Raw genomic sequence first — 13,802 nt, forward strand, 5'->3', positions numbered from 1 at the left:
TTGGAGCCATTGAGGAGGCTGTTGTTGTCAGTTGTGATGAGCAAGATAAGAGAGGGAGAGTGTCTGAGGGGGAAGTGTCGGTTTTGAACGGGTTGAGCTTGAGCAGCATCCTTGTGGCTGCTTATCCTGGAAGCAAGGGGAAAAGAGTGATTGCAGAACAGGCGAGTAGTCGGGGCTTGAAAGGTAAATTTGTGAATTACCACATGGAGGGGATAGTTGAAGACCCGCATTCCCCAAGTGAGTGAGGGCAGAGTGAGAAGAGAAAGGAGGAGCATGGCCTGATGGATAGAGCATGGGCCTGGTAGGCAGTAGGACCTGGGTTCTAGTCCCAACTCTGCCATTCGTCTGTTTTGTGACCTTGAGCAAGTCACTTTACTTCTCTGTGCCTCAGTCCCCTAATCTATGAAATGGGGATGAATGCCCTTTGTGGGACAGGAACTGTGTCCAACGTGATTGCCTTGTATCTGCCCCAGCACTTGGAAGAGTGCCTGACAAGTAGTAAGTGCTTAAGAGAATAAAAAAGAGAGAGAAGGGGGCCCAGGCCTGAGCCTTGAGGGACACCCCAAGTTAGGGAGTGACAGGTGGAGAAAGAGCGAGGAATAAAGACAGAGAAGCAGCCCAATTCTTCATCACCATGGACATGTTTCAAAGTCAGTGTGCCGCCACTTGGAGGCCTCTTGTGGAGAACATGTGTGGCTGGACCTTACACCAGTCAATCAATCAGTGGTATTTATTGAGCACTTCCTGTATGTAGAGCACTGTATCCTTGGGATAATACAGTACAACAGACATGGTAGACAACATTCCCTGCCCTCAAAGAACTTAGAGTCTAGTTGGGGGGGTTGGGGAGCGGGTGGGAGAACATTTATTCACCACGCCTGTTGCTACAATGGGTAAATTTAGATTTAGGCGTGCAAAATTGAAGTCGTTTAGTTAGACATTGGCAGTGAGCCAGTTCAGGAAATGTGGAAATGTATGCAGAGGTTAGGCTTAATGTTGTATAACCAAAGAAGATTTTTCAAATGATCTCTGGCCTTCATGGAATTAAGTCTTTTCCAGTTTGCAATTAAAATTCCTAAGAAAGTAGGATTGAGGGTAATATCCTCTGTTAAGTTTACAAACATCTTTGAGTTAATGACTTGTTTTGGGGATAACAGCTTCCTAGGATTGCTGACTGAAGGCATAATTCCATCCCAGAAAGCCCAAACGATTGGTGCAATGAGTCAGCTCAGAGGCAGAAAGCCAAGCAATGTGAATGGCCTCAGTCTCCCTCTTTAGATTGAAAGCTCCCTGAAGACGAGGACTATGTCTGACTCTTCTGACTGAAGGGTTAGTATACTGGAAGACGCTTAATGAATGATATTAATTGTTTGATTGAGAGAAAGAAGGCCATGACTCTGCAGTTGCAGAAATCAGTTTTTTGAGTCATCGCGAAGGCCTTGTTTATTGGTCTCCATTTATCTAGTCCAGATCTTGGCACGTAGCGCTTTCCAAACACCTTAAATATTATCCTAGATCATACATAACCTAGATCCTAGAACGAGTCATCTACACTTGCTGCTTACAATTCCTTAACTCCCATTCTCTTCTGGACCCCCTCCAATCTGGCTTCCGTCCCCTCCACTCTACCGAGACTGCTCTCTCTAAGGTCACCCATGATCTCCTTCTTGCCAAATCCAATGGCTCCTACTCTATTCTAATCCTCCTTGACCTCTCAGCTGCCTTTGACACTGTTGGCCATCCCCTTCTCCTCCACACCTTATCTCACCTTGGCTTCACGGACTCTGTCCTCTCCTGGTTCTCCTCTTATCTCTCTGGCCGGTCATTCTCGGTCTCCTTCGCAGGCTCCTCCTCCCGCTCCCATTCTCTAACTGTTGGGGTTCCCCAAGGGTCAGTTCTTGGCCCTCTTCTGTTCTCCATCTACACTCACTCCCTCGGTGCACTCATTCGCTCTCACTGCTTCAACCATCATCTCTGTGCAGATGACACACAGATCTACATCTCTGCCCCTGTCCTCCCCACCTCCCTTCAGGCTCATATCTCCTCCTGCCTCCAAGACATCTCGCCACCTAAAACTCAACATGAGCAAAACTGAGCTCCTCATCTTCCCTCCCAAGCCCAGTCCTGTCCCTGACTTCCCTATCACTGTGGATGGTACAACCATCTTTCCCATCTCTCAGGCCCACAACCTTGGTGTCATCTTTGACTCGGCTCTCTCGTTCACCCCACACATCAGATCTGTCACCAAAACCTGCCGGTCTCACCTTTATAATATCACCAAGATCTGCCCTTTCCTCTCCAAACGGCTATCTTACTGTTACGGGCTCTCGTAATATCCCAGCTAGATTACTGTGTCAGCCTGCTCTCTGATCTCCCTTCCTCCTCTCTCTCCCCGCTCCAATCTATTCTTCACTCCGCTGCCCGGCTCATCTTCCTGCAGAAACGCTCTGGGCATGTCACTCCCCTTCTTAAAAACCTCCAGTGGTTGCCTATCAACCTCCGTGCAAAACAAAAGCTTCTCACTCTAGGCTTCAAGGCTCTTCATCACCTTGCCCCCTCCTAGCTCTCCTCCCTTCTCTCTTTCCACTGCCCACCCCGCACGCTCCGCTCCTCAGCCACCCACCTCCTCACCATCCCTCCGTCTCGCCTATCCCGCTGTCGACCCCTGGGCCACGCCCTCCCGTGGTCCTGGAATGCCCTCCCTCCTCACCTCCGCCAAACTAATTCTCTTCCCCTCTTCAAAACCCTACTTATAGCTCACCTCCTCCCAGAGGCCTTCCCAGACTGAACACCCCTTCTTCCTCTACTCCCTCTACTGCCCCCCTTCACCTCTCTGCAGCTAAACCTTCTTTTCCCCCCATTTCCCTCTGCTCCTCCCCCTTTCCCTTCCCATCCCCTCAGCACTGTACTCGTCTGCTCAACTGTATATATTTTCATTACCTTATTTATTTTGTTAATGAAATGTACATCGCCTTGATTCTATTTATTTGCTATTGTTTTAATGAGATGTTCATCCCCTTGATTCTATTTATTGCTATTGTTCTTGTCTATCCATCTCCCCCGATTAGACTGTGAGCCCGTCAAAGGGCAGGGACTGTCTCTATCTGTTACCGATTTGTACATTCCAAGCGCTTAGTACAGTACTCTGCACATAGTAAGCACTCAATAAATACTATTGAATGAATGAATGATTATTGTGAAAAGGCTAAAGTGCATCCGTGATTTGAATGGTTGGCCATTTACTGGTTTGTTTAGCTGGGTTTAATGGCAGTTTACTTCTGGGACAAACTAAGAGCAGCATGTCAGCTCTGCTCCTTGGGATAAAAGCTTTTTGGAAGGGGGGCAATCCCCTGCTGTCTATGAAGAAGAGGGTAGAACTTGGAAAAGAAGAAAGCTCCTGAATTTTGGAGCCCTGCATGGTGAAAATGAGCCAAAATGAAAGCGACTCAGAGTTTAGTTACTAAATGCAACTATTCATTCCCTTTGTTCCTTTCCCTTCCTGGGGAAAAAGCTGTTCACTGGGAGTCAAGTTTCAACACTTCGGGAGATGCATTCATGTTGCTAGGCTATCACAGTGAACCGTTCATTTCCTTACTGAAGATCTGAAAGAGTACATGTATTTCCAGTGGGCCACATCCGTCAGGCAGTCTGATGAGCAGCATGACCTAGTAGATAAAACACAGTTCTGGTAGTCAGAAGGACCTGGGTTCTAATGCCAGCTCAGCCATGTGTCAGCTGTGTGACCCTGGGCGAGTCACTTCGCTTCTCTGTGCCTCAGTTACCTCATCTGTAAAATGGGGATTAGTTCTGTGAGTCCCATGTGGGAACGGAATTGTGTCCAACCTAAGTTTCTATGTACCCAGTGCTTAGTAAAGTGCCTGGCATATAGCAAACACCTAACAAATACCATTAAAAACAATCAGTCCCTGTACTTTGGAGAGTTTATATTTCTGCCCCTGATGCAGCTGCAGTACTTCTCCCTCTGCTGGGTGGGGTGAAACAGCCAACATCTTTTTTTCACAGTGCCTGAATGGAGAATGTAATTCTGCTTTCTGAAATAGGCAGGCCTATTTCACGTGGGTCTCGTTGTTGTCCACAAAAGCCCAATATTGGATGCAGCTCCAAATTAGTCCTTGTCAGAACGGTCTCTTTCATTTAGGGGCAGATTCAAATGCTAGAGGTCACCCCGTGTTCCCGAGTAACTGGGAAAGTGGAGAAGGAAGAATGGGAGGGGAAAGACCCCTCCCCCAGCTTTGCCCTTTCCTCCTCCCCACAACCCACCAGCCACTCTACCCCTGCGTGAATTTACTGCTCTGGCCAACACCATCACCTCTTGGTTCTGCATTTCCCTTCTCTCCTCATGGGCCAAAGTCTTGATTTCTCCTGTCCATGCTGCTTCAGAAGGGAGGATTGCCTACAGCTAAGCAGGGACATGTAAATGTCCGAGTTTATGATTGTAGAGAAGTTACTGGGAAGCAGCATGGCTTAGAGGATAGAGCACAGTCCTGGGAGTCAGAAGGTCATGGGTTCATTCATTCATTCAATAGTATTTATTGAGCACTTACTATGTGCAGAGCACTGTACTAAGTGCTTGGAATGTACAAATCGGCAACAGATAGAGACAGTCCCTGCCCTTTGACAGGCTTACAGTCTAATTGGGGGAGACAGACAGACAAGAACAATGGCAATAAATAGAGTCAAGGGGAAGAAAATCTCATTAAAACAATAGCAAATAAATAGAATCAGGGTGATGTACATCTCATTAAACAAAATAAATAGGGTGATGAAGATATATACAGTTGAGCGGACGAGTACAGTGCTGAGGGGATGGGACGGGAGAGGGGGAGGAGCAGAGGGAAAGGGGGGAGAAGAGAGTTTAGCTGCAGAGAGGTAAAGGGGGGGGGGGTAGAAGGAGCAGAGGGAAGAGGGGAGCTCAGTCTGGGAAGGCCTCTTGGAGGAGGGGAGCTTTAAGTAGGGTTTTGAAGAGGGGAAGAGAGTTAGTTTGGCGGAGGTGAGGAGGGGGGGCGTTCCAGGACCACGGGAGGACGTGGCCCAGGGGTCAACGGCGGGATAGGCGAGAACGGGGGATGGTGAGGAGGTGGGTGGCAGAGGAGCGGACTGTGCGGGGTGGGCAGTAGAAAGAGAGAAGGGAGGAGAGGTAGGAAGGGGCAAGGTGATGGAGAGCCTTGAAGCCTAGAGTGAGAAGTTTTTGTTTCGTGCGGAGGTCGATAGGCAACCACTGGAGGTTTTTAAGAAGGGGAGTGACAGGCCCAGAGCGTTTCTGCAGGAAGATGAGCCGGGCAGCGGAGTGAAGAATAGACTGGAGTGGGGAGAGAGAGGAGGAAGAGAGATCAGAGAGCAGGCTGACACAGTAATCTAGCCGGGATACTATGAAAGCCCATAGCAGTAAGCTAGCCATTTGGGTGGAGAGGAAAGGGCGGATCTTGGCGATATTATAAAGGTGAGACCGGCAGGTTTCGGTGACAGATCTGATGTGTGGGGTGAACGAGAGAGCCGAGTCAAAGATGACACCGAGGTTGCGGGCCTGAGAGACAGAAAGGATGGTTGTACTATCCACGGTGATAGGGAAGTCAGGGAGAGGACTGGGCTTGGGAGAGAAGATGAGGAGCTCAGTTTTCGTATGTTGAGTTTTAGGTGGTGGGCAGACATCCAAGTGGAGACATCCTGGAGGCAGGAGGAGATACGAGCCTGAAGGGATGGGGAGAGGACAGGAGCAAAGATGTAGATCTGTGTGTCATCTGCGTAGAGATGGTAGTTGAAACCATGAGAGCGGATGAGTTCACCAAGGGAGTGAGTAAATGGAGAACAGAAGAGGGCCAAGAACTGACCCTTGAGGAACTCCAACAATTAGAGGATGGGTTCTAATCCCAGCTCTGCCACTTGTCCACTGTGTGCCTTTGGGCAAGTCACTTAACTTCCCAGTGCCTCAGTTACCTCATCTGTAAAATGGGGATCAAGAGTGTGAGCCACATGTGGGGTATGGACCGTGTCCAACCTGATTTGCTTGCATCCACCTCAGAGCTTAGTACAGCACCTGGTTCATAGTAAGTGCTTAACAAATACCATAATAATAATAATAATAATTACTATTATTAATATCATTGAGAATTGAGCTCCCATTTCCTTAGCGGCTCCCTAGTGGCCATAAGGGGTTTTGTAAGCTCTTGCTCTTAATTTGATGTGCAAACGGAGATGGAGAAGGGATTGCTGACCCTAGTGATCAAGTTGAACAGATTCTCTGAGCATGTTATTGAGTCACATATTTCCAGTGCTCCTCAAGAGTTGGAAAGTTGGTTTGGGGATTAGGGAATTGTGCTGCAGGATGGTAAAGTTGGCTCTCTTTCCTATTTACACCGTGAGCACCATGTGAGAAAGGGACTGTGTCAGATCTATCTTGTATCTACCTCGGCACTTAGAGTAGCTCTTAACAAATGTAACAATAATGACAATAATGATAATGGTGGTGATGATGATAATAGTAACAAACTTTTACCCCCAAGACCTCCCTACTGCTGATTTTGTGTTCTTGAATTTAGCTAACGCTTTTCTCCTTTGATTGTGATGACAATTTTTCTGCTTCCATTTCCAGGCCAAGAGGATCCCAATAGTTTGCGTCATAAATACAACTTCATCGCTGATGTTGTGGAGAAAATAGCACCCGCTGTGGTTCACATTGAATTGTTTCGCAAGTAAAGAAAGCATCCCCTCTTCCAAGTTGACAACCCACCGGGAGTGAATAGCATTTGTCGAGAAAATGTTTCATTTTTAGTTAGCTTTAAGATAAGAAAATTCTTTAAGTGTGACTGAAATTAGTTTCAGTAACTTCATGAAAACCCTCTTAAATTCCTTCTTTCAAAGATTTTCTGGATGACCTGGTCAAATTATAAAGTTCCGTTTCCATGGCCTTAATTTTCCATTGAAGTCCTAGGGATTGTTTCTGTTTGGATATTTTCCTTACCTGGTTCCTTGAAAACTGGGCAGGAGGGGTGCTGGGGTATATTCCTTTCCCTTTGAAAGACCACATCTGTGTCAAGTTTAGTCAATGACAACATTTTAAAAAGCAGATAGAAGATTAAATGAACACCTAAAATATTTGGATTGCCATGGTTACCAGATGTATGCCGAGGACCCAGGGATATATATTAAACAGTCTGAATAAGCAGACTGTGTCCAATCTGATTATCTTGAATCTACCCCAGGGCTTAGCATGGTGCTTAGAAAATGCCATAATTATTATTAAGCAGTTGGCTTAATGATGACCTTCCTCAGTCGGTCAGTCCTGTATTTATGAACAGCTCATTCGGGGCTGAGTTGTGTGGGAGCGACCGAGGAAGGAGAAGAAACAATCCCTACCCTGGGGGAACTTAGATCTTGGGTTCTTTCCATTTTCAGGCTTCCTTTCACCAAGAGGGAGGTTCCCGTGGCCAGCGGCTCCGGGTTCATCGTTTCAGAAGACGGACTGATTGTTACGAATGCCCACGTAGTGACCAATAAACACCGGGTTAAAGTGGAGCTAAAGAACGGAGCCACATACGAAGCCAAGATCAAAGATGTCGATGAAAAGGCTGACATTGCCTTAATCAAAATAGATCATCAGGTGAGTGGCTTTCCCAGGCTAAGCTGGGCCCATTACCTCTCCAAGAGGTACACGGTTCATCCAAATGGCCACCACCTTGGTATAGATGCTCATCGTAGCCCAGCTTGACTATTGTAGCAGCCTCTTCACTGGTCTCCCTGCCTCTGGTCTCTCCCCTTTCCAGTTTAAACTTCACCCTGCTGCTTAGATGATCTTTCTGCACATTGTTCTGCACACAATCTGCGTATTGTTCTGCACAGCTCTACACTCCGCAGAACACTCCAGTGGTTGCTCATTCTTCATTCAGTCATATTTATTGAGTGCTTACTGTGTGCAAAGCACTGTACTAAAAGCTTGGGAGAATTCAATTTAACAACAGACACATTCCCTGCTCACAACGAGCTCAGAGTCTAGAGGGAGAGACAGACATTAATATAAGAAAATAAATAATAAATACATAATAAATTACAGATATATACAGATATTTACGTACATGCTGTGGGGATGGGAGGGAAGATGAATGAAAGAACGAGTAAGAGTGGCACAGAAGGAAATGGGAGAAGAGGAGGGGAGGGCTTAGTCAGGGAAGACTTTTTGGAGATGTGCCTTCAATAAGGTTTTGAAGGGGGAGAGCAATTATCTGTCAGATATGAGGAGGGAAGGCATTCCAGGCCAGAGGTAGGATGTGGGTGAAAGGTTGGCAGCGAGATAGATGAGATCAAGGTACAGTGAGAAGGTTAGCGTTAGAGGAATGAAGCGTGCAGGCCGTGTTGTAGTAGGAGAGTAGCAAGGTGAGGTAAGAGGGAGCAAGGTGATTAAGTACTTCTTCACTTCAAGCAGAAACTCCGGGCTCTAAGGCTCTCAATCAGCTTCCTCCCTCTTATCCACTTTCTTCTCTTATTTCATCATAGCTCATACTCTCCCTTCCCCACAAGCTCACCTCGCTCTCATCTTTTCCTCCTCAGACTCTTCTTTGACCCCTTCCTTCTAGCTGGTACTCCCTCCTGCTTTAAATCCATCCCAGACTACCACTCTCCCCTCATTCAAAGACCTTCTGAAATCTCACCTCCCCCAGGAGGTTTTCCCCAGTTAATTTTTATTCTTCTTGGGTAAATCCAAACAATCAATCAGCGGTATCTTTTGAGCGCTTACTGTGTTCAGGCACTATACTAACTTCTTGGGAGAAAGTGGTGGAGTGGGTAGACATGATCCCTGCCCTCAAGGAATTTACAATCTCAGTGAGGGAGACAGATAATAAAATAAATCACAGTTAGGGGAAGAAACTGCGTATAGGTTCTGTATAGGTACAGAAATGTTGTTGGAGTGAGTTGGAATAAGCACCAAAGTGCTTGGGGGTACAGAGTTAAGTGCTTATACTATGCAGAAGACAGGGAGACCAGGGTGGGGAGATGAGGTGCTCTCTGTGCATGAGAAGCAGTGTGGCCAAGTGGAAAGAGCATGGGCCTGGGAGTCAAAGTACCTGGATTCTAATCCTGGTTCTGCCAATTCCCTGCTGTGTGACCTTGGGCAGATTACTTAACTGCTCTCTGCCTCAGTTTCATCATCTACAGAATTGGCACTTAATCCCTCCTCCTCCCACTACTTAGATTCTGAGCCCCATGAAGGACAAGGGACTGTATCCAACATGATAAACTTGTATCTACCTCAGCCAAGAGGACAATGCTTGACACGTAGTAAGCATTTAACAACTACCAACACCATCAACCATGATCATCACATCAGCATTTTGGTGACTCATTCTTGCATTCAGTATTTCTTGTATATTTGTGCATATTGTTTCACATACTCTACTCTGTAGGCACTCTCCTATTTGTAAATTATTTTACATCTGCCTCCCCTTCTAGATTGTAATAAGCTCCTTGTGGTCAGGGATTGTGTCCCTTCTGTAGTTACCTTCCCAAAAAATGCTCTGCACCGAAGTTTTGATTCCTAAAATTGCTTACAAGCTAGTGACCATGTAAGATGTCTTAACCACTGGTAAAAAGATTAGAAATTGATAGAGCTCTTTTTCTTAGGATGACTGCCTCTCTTAAAGACTCTTTAAAGACTTACAAGATGATAATATAATTCCAAGCCATATGAGTTATCAATATATGATAATAATAATAATGGTATTTGTTCATTCAATTGAATTTGAGCATTTACTATGTGCAGAGCACTGTACTAAGCACTGGGATGGGTACAAGCAAAACGGGTTGGACACAGTCCTTGTCCCGCATAGGGCTCACAGTCTTAATCCCCATTTTATAGATAAGGGAACTGAGGCACAGAGAAGTTGTGACTTACCCAAGGCCACACAGCAGACAAATGGTGGATCCGAGATTAGAACCCATGACCTTGTGTCTCCCAGGCCCATGCTCCATCCACTACACCATGCTGCTTCCCATGTTCCCGTGTATCTGGTTTTTTTCCCCCCAAAATTTCTTGTTAAACAGAATCCAGTCATTTTTTTATAGTCACCAAGTGGAAAAGTTGAAACAAAATAAGTTTTAGATGATTGACTAATCTATTTAATTCATCAAGCTATTCTTCCCACTCCATAAAATATAGTCATAAACAAATAAAGATCAAGTCTAACAAATTTTCTGGACAATTCAAGGTGGAAAATGTCCTCATTAGCCTTAATTGTCAGAATATTTCAAGTGAAATTATTTGTATGATTTGCGCTAGTGGGTAATCCAGGCTGAACAGAATAGAAATAATTAGTATAGCTTTGAGCTACACTAGTAGGTAAAGGGTCTTCAGAATCTTAAAGACCCTTTAGAGAAAAAAGGCAGGCATGGACTTCTCAAGGCAGGGATTGAGACTTTTGGTTATTACTCCGTTCTGGAATTTACAAGAACACTGCGGTTGCTCAGAAGATATGAATGATGAAAGCTGGATTATGTGATGGCGCCTTTGGAGTTTTCCAAGCCTTAGTGCCCACTCACCGAGTTAGTTTAGTTTTGAAAGTCAGAAGTAGGGTCATTTTCTCTTTCTCTTCACCAAACATGAGATGGAGAATATTTTCCGCTTGTTTGCCAAGATGTAAACTAAACTCGAGTGCCGGTTGTGGCGTGTTCAGGCAGGATCTGGAAGAGATAAACAGATGAAGCTTTGCATCATGTTTCCGTTCTGCTGTTGCTGCCCATAAGGGTTTAGTCACAACCCTAGCATGCACGCTATTCGACATGTGTTTCTGGCCAGAGAAAGACCGCTGAAAATACTGTGGCTTTTCAGAGTGGAATAGGAAATGAAAAAGGGGTATTGGATTGCAGGCAGGCACCAACATGATGGGCTGGTTGGGTTTTCTGTTGCCGATGGTTGATTTGATGCCAGTGCTCATTCCTTGGCTCTGGTGTTGGAAGTTTCATGACCGGTCTGGTGTTAATGCAAGCCCTGCTGGGCTGTAAGAAATATATTGTGATTCCACTTGGAGGACTTCTCCCCGTCTAGATGGTAAGTTCCTTGTGGGTGGGGAGAGTCTCTACCAACTCTATTGTACTCTCCCAAATGCTTAGTACAGCGCTTTGCACACAGTAAATGAATACAATTGATGGGTAGCTCTGAGTGGCTTAAGAAAGCAGTATGGCCTAGTAGAACTGGGGGGTCAAGAGACCTGGGTTCTGATCATTCATTCAATCATATTTATTAAGCGCTTACTGTGTGCAGAGCACTGTACTAATTTCTTGGGAGGGTAAGATGTAATGGTAAACAGGCACATTCCCTTCCCACAATGAATTTACAGTCTGGGGGAGGGACAGACATTAATATAAATAATCCTGTCTCCACCCCATGCCTGCTATGTGACTTTTGGCTAATCATTTAAATTCTCTGTGCCTCAGTTTCCTCATCTGTCAAATGGGGATTGACTACTTGTTCCTACTCCTTCTTACACCATGAGCCCCATCGTGGGACAGGAACTGTGTCTGATCTGATTGTGTAGTATCTATCCCAATACTTAGAACAGTGCTTGGCATGTAGTAAATGTTTAATAAATATCATAATTATGGTGATTATTATTATTAGAACCCAATGAGAGGACACGACAACCACAATCCACATGTTCAGTTCATCACATTCAAGCCACATAGTCAATCATTAAATCATGTGGATTGACCTTCACAGCATCACTAAAATCTGCCTTTTCTTTGCCATCCAAAATGCAACCACATTAAACCAATCAGTTATCCTATCCCAGTTTGATTGCTGTATCTGCATCCTTGCTGACTTCCCAGCCTCCTCTCTCTCTCCCCACTCCAGTCCATACTTCACTCTGCTGCCTAGATCATTTTTCTACAAAAATGTTCAGGCTATCTTTCCCCACTCTCAGAAACCTCCAGCGGTTGCCCTTACTCTTCCACATCAAATGAAAACTCCTCACCATTGGCTTTAAAGCCCTCAATCACCTTGCCACCTCGTACCTCACCTCATAACTCTCCTGCTGTAACCCAGCTTGCACACTTCGCTAACGCTAACCTTCTCGCTGTACGTCGATCTCGTCTATCTCAGCACTGACCTCTCGCCCATATCCTACCTCTGGCCTGAAACGCCCTCCCTCCTCATATAATAATAATAATAATAATAATGTTGGTATTTAAGTGCTTACTATGTGCAGAGCACTGTTCTAAGCACTGGGGGAGATACAGGGTAATCAGGTTGTCCCACGTGAGGCTCACAGTTAATCCCCATTTTACAGATGAGGTAACTGAGGCACAGAGAAGTGAAGTGACTTGCCCACAGTCACACAGCTGACAAGTGGCAGAGCCAGGAGTCGAACTCATGACCTCTGACTCCGAAGCCCAGGCTCTTTCCACTGAGCCAGGCTGCTTCCACTGAGCCACGCTGCTTCCATATCTGACGGACACTTACTCTCCCCCACTTCAAAGCCTTATTGAGGGCACATCTCCTCCAAGAGGCCTTCCCTGACTAAGCTCCCCTTTCCTCTTCTCCCACTCCCTTCTGAGTCACCGTGACCTGCTCCCTTTCTTCATCTCCCCTCCTGGCCCCACAGCACTTATGTGTGTTTCTGTAATTTATTTATAGTACTATCTCCCCCTCTAGACTGTAAGATCACTGTGGAAAGGGCATGTGTCTGTTATATTATACTCTCCCAAGTGCTTTAGAGAAGCAGCGTGGCTTAGTGGAAAGAGCATGGGTTTGGGAGTCAGAGGTCATGGGTTCGAGTCCTGGCTCTGCCACTTGTCTGCTGTGTGACCTTAGGCAAGTCACTTCACTTCTCTGGGCCTCAGTGACCTCATCTGTAAAATGGCGATTCTGACTGTGAGCCCCACGTGGGACAACCTGATTACCTTGTATCTATCCAAGCACTTAGAACAGTGCTTGGCACATAGTAAGCACTTAACAAATACCAACATTATTATTATTATTATTACTGTGCTCTGCAGACAGAAAGCTCTCAATAAATATGATTGACTGAAAGACAACAGTGGGGGAACTAGCAAGATCTAGTGGAAAGAGCATAGGTCTAGGAGTCAGAGGACCTGGGTTCTAATCTTCCTAACACCACACACTCTGCTATGTGACCTTCGGCAGAACACATAACTTCTCTGTGCCTTTAACCTCACGTGTAAAATGAGGATTCAAATCTTCCTCCCTCCAACTTAGACTGTGAGCCCCATATGAAACAAGGACTGTGGTCCATTCGGATCATCTTTTATCTTCCCCAGTGCTTAGCACAGAGCCCGGCACATAGTAAGCACTTATCAAGTACCATTAAAAAAACCAAAACAACAGTTGTAGTGGTGGGTGAATTAGTTGTGCACTGGGGGATATGACCAGGAAAGTGTGATTGTGTAGGCTGGCCCAAGAGTCATTAGGGGCTAAACACTGAGCCAAGGAATGTGTACATTGAGTAATCCCACAGACGAGTCTCTAAGCTCAGGAAGCCCCCATCGCCAGGATTGTTTCCAACAAAACCAGACGGGCTCTTGAAACTATAGGATAGGGAAAAGCCTTCACTGGCGGAGACGAGCTAGATGACTAACATATTCTGCTTAATCCCATTTTCCCCCTCTGTAATTTCACTTACAAGAACCTCCATTAATAACGTGGCCATTCCTGTTGTCAAATGCACCCACCCTGGTGCTTTACATTATGTGTGGACATATGGCTTTTCACTTTCTCATATTTTCCCCTCCTTTAACCCTGACCCGATACATATCCTTTTGGGTGATGTCATAGG

The 13,802-nt window shown here is 45.8% G+C and overlaps 1 protein-coding gene across 3 annotated transcripts in view; it reads left to right on the forward strand.

Annotated features, from left to right (window-relative positions):
* The window catches only part of HTRA1 (HtrA serine peptidase 1), an 80,365-nt gene that overhangs the window by 34,741 nt on the left and 31,822 nt on the right, over positions 1–13,802 (forward strand). For all 3 annotated transcript variants that reach the window (XR_003765211.1, XM_029081020.1, XM_029081021.1), the window contains exons 2-3: positions 6,611–6,710; positions 7,414–7,618. Coding sequence is in view for 2 of the 3 variants with exons in the window: in XM_029081020.1 (XP_028936853.1) it covers positions 6,611–6,710; positions 7,414–7,618 (305 nt within the window). In the remaining variant the exon portion in view is untranslated. The remainder of the gene's footprint in view (positions 1–6,610; positions 6,711–7,413; positions 7,619–13,802) is intronic.

The sequence above is a fragment of the Ornithorhynchus anatinus genome, chromosome 16, assembly GCF_004115215.2.
Source record: "Ornithorhynchus anatinus isolate Pmale09 chromosome 16, mOrnAna1.pri.v4, whole genome shotgun sequence".
In the NCBI taxonomy this organism is placed as follows: Eukaryota; Metazoa; Chordata; class Mammalia; order Monotremata; family Ornithorhynchidae; genus Ornithorhynchus; species Ornithorhynchus anatinus.